At 47.6% G+C, this 13,497-nt stretch overlaps 1 protein-coding gene across 2 annotated transcripts in view; it reads right to left on the reverse strand.

Annotated features, from left to right (window-relative positions):
• The window catches only part of TRPM4 (transient receptor potential cation channel subfamily M member 4), a 76,449-nt gene that overhangs the window by 18,584 nt on the left and 44,368 nt on the right, over positions 1-13,497 (reverse strand). For both annotated transcript variants that reach the window (XM_066607900.1, XM_066607901.1), the window contains exons 13-14: positions 5,074-5,203; positions 711-856 (exon numbers count right to left, since the gene is read on the reverse strand). In XM_066607900.1, coding sequence (XP_066463997.1) covers positions 711-856; positions 5,074-5,203 — 276 coding nt within the window. The remainder of the gene's footprint in view (positions 1-710; positions 857-5,073; positions 5,204-13,497) is intronic.

Consider the following 13,497-nt stretch of genomic DNA (forward strand, 5'->3'; position numbering starts at 1 on the left):
GTCTGCAACTTTTTCTTTAAAGGGGAACCACTGAAGCACCATATTACATATATAAAGGATTGGGGTAGCAAAACCAAATGGAGTTGTTTCTAAGAGGCGGTTCGCCCCACTCTCATATTCCAGGATAGAGGGCTCAGTGTTACAATATATTGATAAGTCCTCAATTATTTTTCATAAGCCATAGTAGGTTGTTACAGAGTACAATTCCAGGGTAGTGAACTGACCCCATGGGGACCTTCTGCATAAGGGTGACTATCCACTACATTTTTTTCACTGTGAAATTCGCAGCGTTTTTTTTTCTGCAGGGGGTCTATGGTACTTGTAATGTTAAAATCGCGATCATGCAAAATCGCGATGAATTGCGATTTTGCGCGATCGCGATTTTAACATTACAAGTCCCATAGACCCCTGCAGAAAAAAAAAAAAACGCTGCGAATTTCGCTGTGAAAAAAAACTGTAGTGGGTAGTCACCCTCAGACGGATTGTTTCGCAAATACATTGTGGAATTGCCATCCCTGAATTGCACACCAAAATCAGTACTGCTAACTGCGGATTTTGATGTAGAATTTCTAGTAGAATTCTGCAAGTTAGCAGTGTGGGCTGAATCTTCCCCAGGGCGGCATATTCTGCAATGCTGTTGCGGAATATTGTGTCCTATATGAAAGGTCTTCTAGAAATCCCTAGAAAGCATGCAAGATATGTTGTCTTACCTGGACACCATCCTGTGCAAAGAAATTCCGTGCATCAGCTTCATAAGCCAGCTGCAGACAAGTGGCATCACCCCAGAGAGAAGAGCGTCGTACCAGCAACTTAAATGCTCTGTTCTCGCTACTCTTGTAACACTCATTAAACACACCTGCAACAATGAGGGTTACATTTATAAAATACAGTCCTGTAGTCAGAACTGTCAACCTTGAGCATTTAAAATAAGTCAAGCAGACTGTTCCAAGTTTGCCCTTTAAACATGAGGTCAAAGCCTTTAGTCTAGCCCTGAATACACAGTGATTAGAGATGAGCGAATGTACTCGGTTCAGGTGTTTTTGCACTCGAGCACCGCTTTTTCCGAGTAACTGACTACTCGGACGAAAAGATTCGGGGGGCGCCAGGGGGTGGCGTGGTGGAGCGGGGGGTAGCAGTGGGGAACAGGGGGGAGCCCTCTCTCTCCCCCCCACCTCCCTCTGCAACCCCCCACTCACCCCCAGCACCCCCCGAATCTTTTCGTCCGAGTAGTCAGTTACTCGGAAAAAGCGGTGCTCGAGTGCAAAAAACCCGAACAGAGTACGCTCGCTCATCTCTAACAGTGATCCTTCAAGTTACATTGGCCACAAGATACAATATTTTCAGTATACAGTGGTCTTTCTTGGCTCATTGTAACTTGCAACCAGATTCGGCAAGCAATACCACAGACAGTCTGGACCCGCAGCACATACATCCTGCTGGAAAATCTAGCTAATCTGTATATCTGGTAATCCAGGTTATCTGGTATTTCACTGGCAAGAACATGCGTTGATTGGCTGCCTATTAGTGCCTCTCTGCAGTGCAGTATGGCACTACATGTCCTTTACTGCTCTTCACCAGTACTAAGATGAGCGGCTCCTATAGACATGCAGCTCCATGGTATTTTTCTGGCACACTGTGTATTCTGTACAGGGCGGTGAATAGGTTCTTGTCCTCTGCAAAGAAAGGGATTTACAGCATCCAGCAGGCATTTAAAGATTTATTAGTTTCAGTAAAGAGGTTAGCAAAAACACTGCAATGTCTCTGTATGAATACCATATAAAGGCTAGAATTAAGGGGAGTGGGGGGGGGGGGCGAAAGAGAGCTCCCCCCTGTTCCCCACTGCTACCCTCCACTCCACCACGCCGCCCCCCAAATCTTTTCGTCCGAGTAGTCAGTTACTCGGAAAAAGCGGTGCTCGAGTGCAAAAACGTCCTAAACGAGTAGGTTCGCTCATCTCTAATTGAAAGAGGAGAAATGGAAGAGGGTACAGACAAGAAAAAGGGAGTGAGAGTATGGGAAAAACTGGGGGAGCCTACTCTACGTAGTAAAAGAGCTCTATTGTAGAAGTATACTAAATAACGTCTCATTTCTAAAAACCTGTCTATCCTAGATTTAACCTCCTGGATGGGTAAATTCCTTCTTGTTTTCTCACAAGTGAGCGATTTGCTTTGCATCCAAAAGGAGGAAAGTAATATGATGCACTTGGGTATGGGATAAGGCACACGTGTCATGAAATTATGGAGCCACCAACGGATCATGACAAATTCACATGAAAACAGATTATAGACTAGATGATAGATTCTTGACCAGAAGTGGACCACCTGAGGGCAAGTCCACCACATGTGAAACATAGTGCCCATGTTGGAGCAACCCCTAAAACGTGAAGAGGGGTAATTTGGTATGTAATGTGCTCTGCATGCTGGCACCAGATAGCATCTCATGAGCACCTTGTATGCAGATTCTAGACAGAGGATATTGAATGAGCATTTAGAAACCGTAATCCAGCAGTTGTTTGACTAATCAGGAAAATATAACTGAGTGGCTATGGGGTATAACTATAATGAAACGTTGTGCATACTCCCATTTTACGACAGTTCTATCCCATAGCCATGTTTATTTCCTTTACTGTAACCTGCCACCTGAGAGTCTCATATACAGCAAAGCTGCTTACCGCCATCCAGGGGTTAAAGGAATAATTGCCGATGGGCTTTTTCATTTTTGGAAGTTTTTGTTATAAGGCTCCATGTGGATCCTAGTGTGGCATCATCAGATGCCACACTTCTGGTGGGTTCTGATTAAATGTTAGAGGCCATTAATAGCCATATTTCCACTACGGTACTCAGAGGTAACTGTGGGCTTCATTTCAGACATTTCTCTCTGTTGTATGTAAAGACTTGCTTTATCTATATTATTTAATCACTTCATTTTCTTTAATCTTCATTTTGTATTACTTTTGGATGACATTTTGGGGGTTTAACACCCAAATTCCAGTTTTCCATAGCGTTATGGTTTAAAAATACAATATTTTCAACATACAGTAAATGTCCCAGACCCAACCACTATTGTATGTTGATAGGACCACTGTGCTCACTTTGTGCTACTTTATTTTTAAAAAAGGAACAGCACATGAAAGCTTAAAACGTTCCACAGTTTGCAGATCTTGCTTGAAAGAAGTTGGTAGAGTTAGGCTGTTTGATGGTGTATGGGCGGGTGTGGGAAATGAGGTATACATTTTCTTTGTTTGTTGGTTAAAGCATAGTAGTGATCTTCCCGATTAGTATGTGATGTGGTTTTGACTTGACATGTAATAAAAAGCACATAGGACTAGATTACTTAAAATAAAAATCTGTCAAAGGAAATCATAAAATGTGAGAAACTACAGTTAGTGGGATAATAACAAGGAATGATTTGAAATATCAAAGAATAACTCCAAAGGATGCAATCACAGTGGTTAAGAGTTCCTTAGAAATATCACTTCAATATAAACTATACACCCCTCAAAATAAGAGAAGGATCAAACCTCATAAACACCAAGGGGTCTGAGAACAGGAGGATAACAAGTGTAAATACAGTCATATAAAATGGTCACTTTAACTTCCTTAAGGATATAGAGTGGTAAATTTAGTAAAAATACAGCATTGGATTAAAGTCTTTGCTCCTGTAATCAAGCAGCAGCAGGTCGGGCCTCAGCTGTCAGACACAGCCGGAGAAGCGTTTTTTTTTAGCCACTTCTGTCTTTTTTCTTTCCTGGCTACATAGCGCTCAATGAATGCCATATACTCAAAAAATGAGAGTGAAAGTGTTAGTTCCAGTATGCAACCCGGCAATCACATGATTGCCAGGTGCCCGTCATAATTGAGTTGCAGCATCCTAGCAGACCCTGATCAGCTCTGCCAGTGACTGTTGTCACTACAGGGGATGTTTTGCCCTGTAACTGGGGCTCCTATGGATGCCTCAGCTACAAAGAAAAAGTGTGTAATAAAAAAAAAAAAAAACAAAAAAAAAAAAACACATGTGGTTGACCCCCAGAGATCTTATAGGATGTCATAGGTGGTAAAAAAAAAAAAAATAGTTCCAAAAATAAGTAAAAAAATAAAGAATAAAATAAAAATCTATATATAAAAAAAATCCACTGCCGACACCAACTAAAACAGTCACCATATGCGCCTTGTAATCCAAGGCTATACAAATTATATATCAGGATGTCCAAAACAAAATGAGAAACCCATTCCCATACTTTAGCATATTTACCCTAAAATAATTTAGTGATGGCCACCATTCTGTGAGCTGAGCTAAACTTTCTACAAAGTCAACTTGTGCCCACTAATATTTGGAAAAATGCATGGTTGGACCTAGAAGAATGGTGAACACTGTGTTGTACCATTTACTTTATTCCATGCCAGGTAATGGGATGGCATTGTGTCCTAGTACTCAAGTAACATTAAATAAACAGCAGCAAGAGCACGTAGAATGTAAATCACCACTAATGCCAGCTATGAATGAAATCAAATATGTTCCTTCCACACACTGTCATTAGGTTCTACATGTGCTACTGAAACCAGAATATAAAAAGATCTCATTTGTCTGTCAAATAAGAGAGATGGAACTGAGCTCACCATTATTCTCATAGCTAAGAGCTTATTGAGAGGGGGAAGGGTTGTCTACTTTTTCAGTATGGGCTAGTGAAATCCTTCAAAAGACTATGTAAGAAACAGTAGAACTCTTGGCTAAGAAAGAACTTAAAGGGATTTTCCAATTTGTTCCAATTTTTGCACCCATGTTGTTCTCATCTACCAGTTTACCCAAATAAATACCATATTCACAATAAGGTATGTTCTCACACAATCAGTGCTGACTGCATCAAACTGTAAGAAAAGGCCCTATTGACAAGGCGAATGGTAACACCCAATAGATCACTTTAATCATGGATTTCCAGGAGGAATGGCACAATGCAGAAACAGATGCCCCCAGAATTGTCATTTCATAGAGATTACAAGTATTCATTAAAACTGACATGTCTGGAGAGTTGACAGGTCCTCTTTAAAACAGGAGTAACGGGATGCTATGCATTACCTATTGCTAGATGTTCAAACTTTGCAGATAGTTCTTTCATAGCTGATGCTTCTTCGGCTTCAAGTTCATTGTGAGAAAGCTCTTTCAGCAATTTGGAAGCAGCAAGTGCAGAGGTCACAGCTTCTGTTCCCTGCAAAGTGCACCAACAGGAGGTAGAGCTGTCATTTATATAGAACTTAATGTACAAAAACTAAAACAGTACTAAAGTGCAACCCTGGAAGACAACTGGATTGTGTGCCTGCCCAGAGTTAGGCTTCTGTCCTGCTCGCCAAACTCTTAGGCCCAATGTCCACGGCATGCATGGATTTTCAATGCAGATCGTCTTAAAAATTATTTTTTCATGGCTTGCAGGTGATCGCGGACTGTGTGTTTTCATCTCCCATAGAGATGAATGGAGCCACATCTGCGATAAAATGGAGCATGCTGTGATTTTAGACCCGCGCAGGGCATCCGCAAAGAACCCAAAAATCAAAGTCGCAGGGTTTAATTCAGTTGCGGGCGCCCCATTGTTTTCTATGGGCGGCTAGAGCTGTAGATCTCCCACACAGGAGATCCACGTGAATTTAATAAATCAAATCCGCATGTGGACATTGGGCCTTAGACTACTTTCACACTGCATTTACAGTGTACATGTGCCGCTTGCACCTAAAGCATACAACGGCTCTTGGAGCATGCCTCAAATTAATCCATAGGCCCCCATTCACCTGATGGAGGCCAAAAGAATGTCCTTTTGGCTTCTGTCAGGCTGGTATACATCAGTATACCTTTTTTCCTGTATGGGATAGTGCCGCAGACTGTGCTAGTCAATATAATCATAAATATTTATATAGGACCAGCATATTCTGCAGCACTTTACAAGTCAGAGGGAACATATACAATACAAGACATAACATACAATATTTAACTAATAAACAGTTTCAACAGGGGTGAGGACCCTGGTCACTAGAACTTGCAGACTATTAGGAAATAGGGGTGACATAAGAGGAATAAAAGCTTGTTCTATATAATCCAGGGGGAAAAGAAATAATATAATATACATACACATATATAGGGTGCTATACATATATACAAAAGTTGTACGAGTCGAACACCAGCCGTATTTGTGAATAAGCAGGTAACAGGTGCAATAGGGTGTATGGGGAATACAGTGGGGAAAAGGAGGTCAGGTTTCCAAAGGGAGAGTGTAGAAGCAGGGTAGATGGGGAAGAGCTCAGTTGGGAAATATGATAGGCCTACCTAAAAAGATGTGTTTTTAGAACAATCTTAAAGCAGTGCGTGTTGGGTATTAACTAGAGATGAGCGAACACCAAAATGTTCGGGTGTTCGTTATTCGGAACGAACTTCCCGCGATGCTCGAGGGTTCGTTTCGAACAACGAACCCCATTGAAGTCAATGGGCGACCAGAGCATTTTTGTATTTCGCCGATGCTCGCTAAAGTTTTCATGTGTGAAAATCTGGGCAATTCAAGAAAGTGATGGGAATGACACAGAAACGGATAGGGCAGGCGAGGGGCTACATGTTGGGCTGCATCTCAAGTTCACAGGTCCCACTATTAAGCCACAATACCGGCAAGAGTGGGCCCCCCCCTCCTCCCCTCCCAACAACTTTTACTTCTGAAAAGCCCTCATTAGCATGGCATACCTTTGCTAAGCACCACACTAGCTACAACAAAGCACAATCACTGCCTGGATGACACTCCGCTGCCACTTCTCCTGGGTTACATGCTGACCAACCGCCCCCCCTCCCCCCCACAGCGCACACCAAAGTGTCCCTGCGCAGCCTTCAGCTGCCCTCATGCCATGCCACACTCATGTCTATTTAGAAGTGCGTCTGCCATGAGGAGGAACCGCAGGCACACACTGCAGAGGGTTGGCATGGCTAGGCAGCGGCCCTCTTTAAAAGGGGCGGGGCGATAGCCCACAATGCTGTACAGAAGCAATGAGAAATAGAATCCTGTGCCACCGCCATCAGGAGCTGCACACGTGGGCATAGCAATGGGGAACCTATGTGCCACACACTATTCATTCTGTCAAGGTGTCTGCATGCCCCAGTCAGACTGGTAATATGTACCTTAACAGTAACCGCGTTGGTGGTAATGTGGTGGTGACTGAGGACCTAGTAGCACGGTTGTATTTTGTTGGTTTTCGGAATGCGGCCAGGATTAAGTGGGCCGTGGCGGGGGGATGGTGGGGGGGCTCTCGTTGTGTCGGTAAAGGTGAAATTCTTGGACTGCCACCAGACGAACCAATGTAAAGGCATTTGCCAAGAATGTTTTCCCTGTTGGAGGAGGAGGGGGATGTTTTTGAGGCACTACGTGTCCTCTCCACGTGTCCGTGGTTATATGCACCTTTACAGTAACCGCGTTGGTGGGAAATGGCCTCGCCGCTATCATGTCTTTGGGAAGCCTCTGTTTCCACACCCCAGAGACATACCATTAGCAGCGGTATAGGCAGAGGCCAGAATTCGTAACATTTCAGCCGTAGCATTAGGACAGGCCCCACTAACATATCACTAGCAGCATTATAGGAGGAGCGCAGTCTTCGTTCCATGTCAGCAATAGTAGCACTCAAGACAGGCCCCAGTAACAATTCCGAAGCAGTATAGCGGGAGCGCAGTCTTCGTTCCATGTCAGCAATAGTAGCACTCAAGACAGGCCCCAGTAACAATTCCGAAGCAGTATAGCGGGAGCGCAGTCTTCGTTCCATGTCAGCAATAGTAGCACTCAAGACAGGCCCCAGTAACAATTCCGAAGCAGTATAGCGAGAGCGCAGTCTTCGTTCCATGTCAGTAGCCTTAGTATAGCCAAGGCCCAAGTTACATTTATGTAGCTAAAGTGTAGGCCAACCCCACACACCTTTCTGTACCATGAGTGCAGGCGAAGAACATACAAATTGCTATGATTACACTGTAGGTGAGGGCCCCAAAAATTTGGTGTACCAACAGTACTAATGTACCTCAGTAAAAATTGGCCATGCCCAACCAAGATGGCAGGTGAATCGCTTTGGTTAATGTGGCTTAAGTGGTAACTAGGCCTGGAGGCAGCCCAGTGTAACGAAAAATTGGTTCAAGTTAAAGTTCCAACGCTTTTAAGCGCATTGAAACTTATAAAAATTGTTCAGAAAAATTATTTGAGTGAGCCTTGTGGCCCTAAGAAAAATTGCCCGTTCAGCGTGATTACGTGAGGTTTCAGGAGGAGGAGCAGGAGGAGGAGGAGGAATATTAGACACAGATTGATGAAGCAGAAATGTCCCCGTTTTGGATGGTGAGAGAGAACGTAGCTTCCATCCGCGGGTGCAGCCTACGTATTGCTTACGTATCGCTGCTGTCCGCTGGTGGAGAACAGAAGTCTGGGGAAATCCAGCCTTTGTTCATCTTGATGAGTGTTAGCCTGGCGGCACTGTCGGTTGACAAGCGGCTACGCTTATCTGTGATGATTCCCCCAGCCGCACTAAACACCCTCTCCAACAAGACGCTAGCCGCAGGACAAGCAAGCACCTCCAGGGCATACAGCGCTAGTTCAGGCCACGTGTCCAGCTTCGACACCCAGTAGTTGTAGGGGGCAGAGGCGTCACCAAGGATGGTCGTGCGATCCGCTACGTACTCCCTCACCATCCTTTTACAGTGCTCCCGCCGACTCAGCCGTGACTGGGGAGCGGTGACACAGTCTTGGTGGGGAGCCATAAAGCTGGCCAGGCCCTTAAAGACTGTTGCACTGCCTGGGATGTACATGCTGCTCGATCTACGCACATCCCCTGCTACCTTGCCCTCGGTACTGCGCCTTCTGCCACTAGCGCTGTCGGCTGGGAATTTTACCATCAGCTTGTCCGCAAGGGTCCTGTGGTATAGCAACACTCTCGAACCCCTTTCCTCTTCGGGAATCAGAGTGGGCAGGTTCTCCTTATACCGTGGATCGAGCAGTGTGTACACCCAGTAATCCGTCGTGGCCAGAATGCGTGCAACGCGAGGGTCACGAGAAAGGCATCCTAACATGAAGTCAGCCATGTGTGCCAGGGTACCTGTACGCAACACATGGCTGTCGTCACTAGGAAGATCACTTTCAGGATCCTCCTCCTCCTCCTCCTCCTCCTCAGGCCATACACGCTGAAAGGATGACAGGCAATCAGCCGGTGTACCGTCAGCAGCGGCCCAAGCTGTCTCTTCCCCCTCCTCCTCATCCTCCTCATGCTCCTCCTCCTCCTCCTGTACGCGCTGAGAAATAGACAGGAGGGTGCCCTGACTATCCAGCGGCATACTGTCTTCCCCCGCCCCCGTTTCCGAGCGCAAAGCAGCTGCCTTTATGGTTTGCAGGGAATTTCTCAAGATGCATAGCAGAGGAATGGTGACGCTAATGATTGTAGCATCGCCGCTCACCACCTGGGTAGACTCCTCAAAATTACCAAGGACATGGCAGATGTCTGCCAACCAGGCCCACTCTTCTGAAAGGAATTGAGGAGGCTGACTCCCACTGCGCCGCCCATGTTGGAGTTGGTATTCGACTATAGCTCTACGCTGTTCATAGAGCCTGGCCAACATGTGGAGCGTAGAGTTCCACCGTGTGGGCACGTCGCACAGCAGTCGGTGCACTGGCAGCTTAAAGTGATGTTGCAGGGTGCGCAGGGTGGCAGCGTCCGTGTGGGACTTGCGGAAATGTGCACAGAGCCGGCGCGCCTTTACGAGCAGGTCTGACAAGCGTGGGTAGCTTTTCAGAAAGCGCTGAACCACCAAATTAAAGACGTGGGCCAGGCATGGCACGTGCGTGAGGCTGCCGAGCTGCAGAGCCGCCACCAGGTTACGGCCGTTGTCACACACGACCATGCCCGGTTGGAGGCTCAGCGGCGCAAGCCAGCGGTCGGTCTGCTGTGTCAGACCCTGCAGCAGTTCGTGGGCCGTGTGCCTCTTATCGCCTAAGCTGAGTAGTTTCAGCACGGCCTGCTGACGCTTGCCCACCGCTGTGCTGCCACACCGCGCGACACCGACTGCTGGCGACATGCTGCTGCTAACACATCTTGATTGCGAGACAGAGGAGGAGGAGGAGGAGGAGGAGGAGGAGGAGGAGGAGGAGGGTGCTTTAGTGGAGGAAGCATACACCTCCGCAGATACCACCACCGAGCTGGGGCCCGCAATTCTGGGGGTGGGTAGGACGTGACCGGTCCCGGGCTCTGACTCTGTCCCAGCCTCCACTAAATTCACCCAATGTGCCGTCAGGGAGATGTAGTGGCCCTGCCCGCCTGTGCTTGTCCACGTGTCCGTAGTTAAGTGGACCGTGGCAGTAACCGCGTTGGTGAGGGCGCGTACAATGTTGCGGGAGACGTGGTCGTGCAGGGCTGGGACGGCACATCGGGAAAAGTAGTGGCGACTGGGAACTGAGTAGCGCGGGGCCGCCGCCTCCATGATACTTTTGAAGGACTCCGTTTCCACAACCCTATACGGCAGCATCTCAAGGCTGATGAATTTTGCTATGCGGACGGTTAACGTTTGAGCGTGCGGGTGCGTGGCGGCGTACTTGCGCTTGCGCTCCAACAGTTGCGCAAGCGACGGCTGGACGGTGCGCTGAACTACACTGCTGGATGGGCCCGAGGACAGCGGAGGTGAGGGTGTGGGTGCAGGCCAGGAGACGGTAGTGCCTGTGTCCTGAGAGGGGGGTTGCATCTCAGTGGCAGGTTGGGGCACAGGGGGAGAGGCAGGGGTGCAAACCGGAGGCGCTGAACGGCCTTCGTCCCACCTTGCGGGGTGCTTGGCCATCATATGTCTGCGCATGGTGGTGGTGGTGAGGCTGTTGGTGTTGGCTCCCCGGCTGAGCTTTGCGCGACAAAGGTTGCACACCACTGTTCGTCGGTCGTCAGGCGTCTCTGTGAAAAACTGCCAGACCTAAGAGCACCTCGGCCTCTGCAGGGTGGCATGGCGCGAGGGGGCCCTTTGGGAAACAGTTGGTGGATTATTCGGTCTGGCCCTGCCTCTACCCCTGGCCACCGCACTGCCTCTTGCAACCTGCCCTGCTGATGCCCTTGACTCCCCCTCTGAAGACCTGTCCTCCTGAGTAAGCGTTGCACACCAGGTGGGGTCAGTCACCTCATCGTCCTGCTGCTCTTCCTCCGAATCCTCTGTGCGCTGCTCCCTCGGACTTACTGCCCTTACTACTACCTCACTGCAAGACAACTGTGTCTGATCGTCATCGTCCTCCTCACCCACAGAAAGTTGTTGAGACAGTTGGCGGAAGTCCCCAGCCTCTTCCCCCGGACCCCGGTAACTTTCGAATGGTTGGGCATCAGTGACGATAAACTCCTCTGGTGGGAGAGGAACCGCTGCTGCCCAATCTAAGCAGGGGCCCGAGAACAGTTCCAGGGAGTGCTCCCGCTCCTGAGCAGGTGTTATTGTAGTGGAGTGAGGAGGCTGGGAGGAAGGAGGAGCAGCAGACAGAGGATTCGGATTGGCAGCAGTGGACGGCGCAGAACTGCGGGTAGACAATAGGTTGCTCCAAGCACTTTCTGCCATCCAGGACAGGACCTGCTCACACTGCTCATTTTCTAATAACCGTCTCCCGCGTGGACCCATTAATTGGGCGATGAATGTGGGGACGCCAGAAACGTGCCTCTCTCCTAATCGCGCAGCAGTCGGCTGCGACACACCTGGATCAGGAGCTTGGCCTGTGCCCACACCCTGACTTGGCCCTCCGCGTCCTCGGCCGCGTCCACGTCCTCTAGGCCTACCCCTACCCCTCAGCATGCTGTATTACCAGTGATTTGATTTCACAGGCAGGAAATAAATTGGCGCAAGACTGCAGGCCAAATATAATTTTTTACCTTTTTTGAAAACGAAAGGCCCCACTGCCTCTAGTGAATGAATAATCTAAGTTTAATAACTGTGCTGTTTTCCTGCTAATGTGTCACAGAACGTGAGGGTAGCAGAGTTATTAACTGTGGCAGAGCAGGTATTTTTTTTCCCAATTAAGGAAAGCAAATGGCGAAGCCAGGAGTAAAACGTAGCTGGGTGCGTATGATTTTTAAAGGTGTCACACGCAGCCGACACGTGTCCACCGCCCTTAGGACGGACAGAGGCAGGACAAATAGAATTATTTTCACTTGTTTTACAAGCAAAAGGCAGCACTGCGTATATTCTATGAATAATAACTGTGTTGTGGCCCTGCCTATACAATTCTTTCCCTGCAGTATCAATGGAGGGTGCAATGCTCTGCAGAAGCGATTTTGAGAAGCAAAAAAAAATGCAGCACAGCTAACAGCAGCCTGGACAGTACTGCACACGGATAAATATGGCCCTAGAAAGGACCGTTGAGGTTCTTGAAGGCTACACTCACTCCTAACACTCTCCCTGCCTATGCAGCACTTCTGTCCCTAATGCCAGGTGCAACGGTCTGCAGAGGCGATTTTGAGAAAAAAAAAATTGCCACTGCTAACAGCAGCCAACACACAGCTATCAGTGGCCCTAATAAGGACCTTTGGGGGGTCTTGAAGCCTACACTAACTACCAATTCTTTCCCTACAGCAGCTCCGGTACAAACAGCACTGTCCCTCATCTAACTCACACGGCATCTGAGCCGAACCGCGGGAGGGGCCGACTTTTATGTTCGGGTGACACCTGATCTTCCCAGCCACTCACAGCAGGGGGGTGGTATAGGGCTTGAACGTCACAGGGGGAAGTTGTAATGCCTTCCCTGTCTTTCAATTGGCCAGAAAAGCGCGCTAACGTCTCAGGGAAGGAAGTGAAAATAACCAGAACACCGCATGGTGTTCGTTACGAATAACGAACATCCCGAACACCCTAATATTCGCACAAATATCAAGCTCGGAAGAACACGTTCGCTCATCTCTAGTATTAACCCGATTGTCTAGGGTAGCGCATTCCAGAAAATTGGTGTCGCTCTGAAAAAACCTTGGAGATGGAGGTCGAAGGTTTAAATTAGAGAGGAATTTAGACTGAGGTCAGTAGCAAAGCGGGTAGTAGACAGAGATGAGGGAGGAGATATAGGGTGGTGCAGCATTGTGGAGGGCTTTATTGATGAGAGTGATGAGTTTAAATTGTATTCTACATTTGAAAAGCAGCCAGAGCATATAAATTTTTTTTTACAATGGGAGCCTATAACCAGTGGATGCCACTATATACACTTGTATAGCGGCATCAGGAAATCTTACTGACATGCTGTACTTCTGCTGAAAACTGCAAAACCCTGCGTGTAAGTAGCTTTAACTTTCCTTGAATCCACTGTTCCACAATGGCAACCAGCCTATAGAATGGTTATGAGCCACTTAGTGTGTGGTAGCAATACTTTGTCCAATCCAGAGGAAAGACTGCTTCCAATGCAAATTCCAAGGCATCCCATGAACATGTGGCGTGGAAGTCACACACAGGTTTCAGTCTAGCTAAAAGAAATGTCAGAGATTTCCAAAATAGATTTAAAAAGGCGTCATC

Source organism: Eleutherodactylus coqui, chromosome 6, assembly GCF_035609145.1.
Source record: "Eleutherodactylus coqui strain aEleCoq1 chromosome 6, aEleCoq1.hap1, whole genome shotgun sequence".
NCBI classification, from domain to species: domain Eukaryota; kingdom Metazoa; phylum Chordata; class Amphibia; order Anura; family Eleutherodactylidae; genus Eleutherodactylus; species Eleutherodactylus coqui.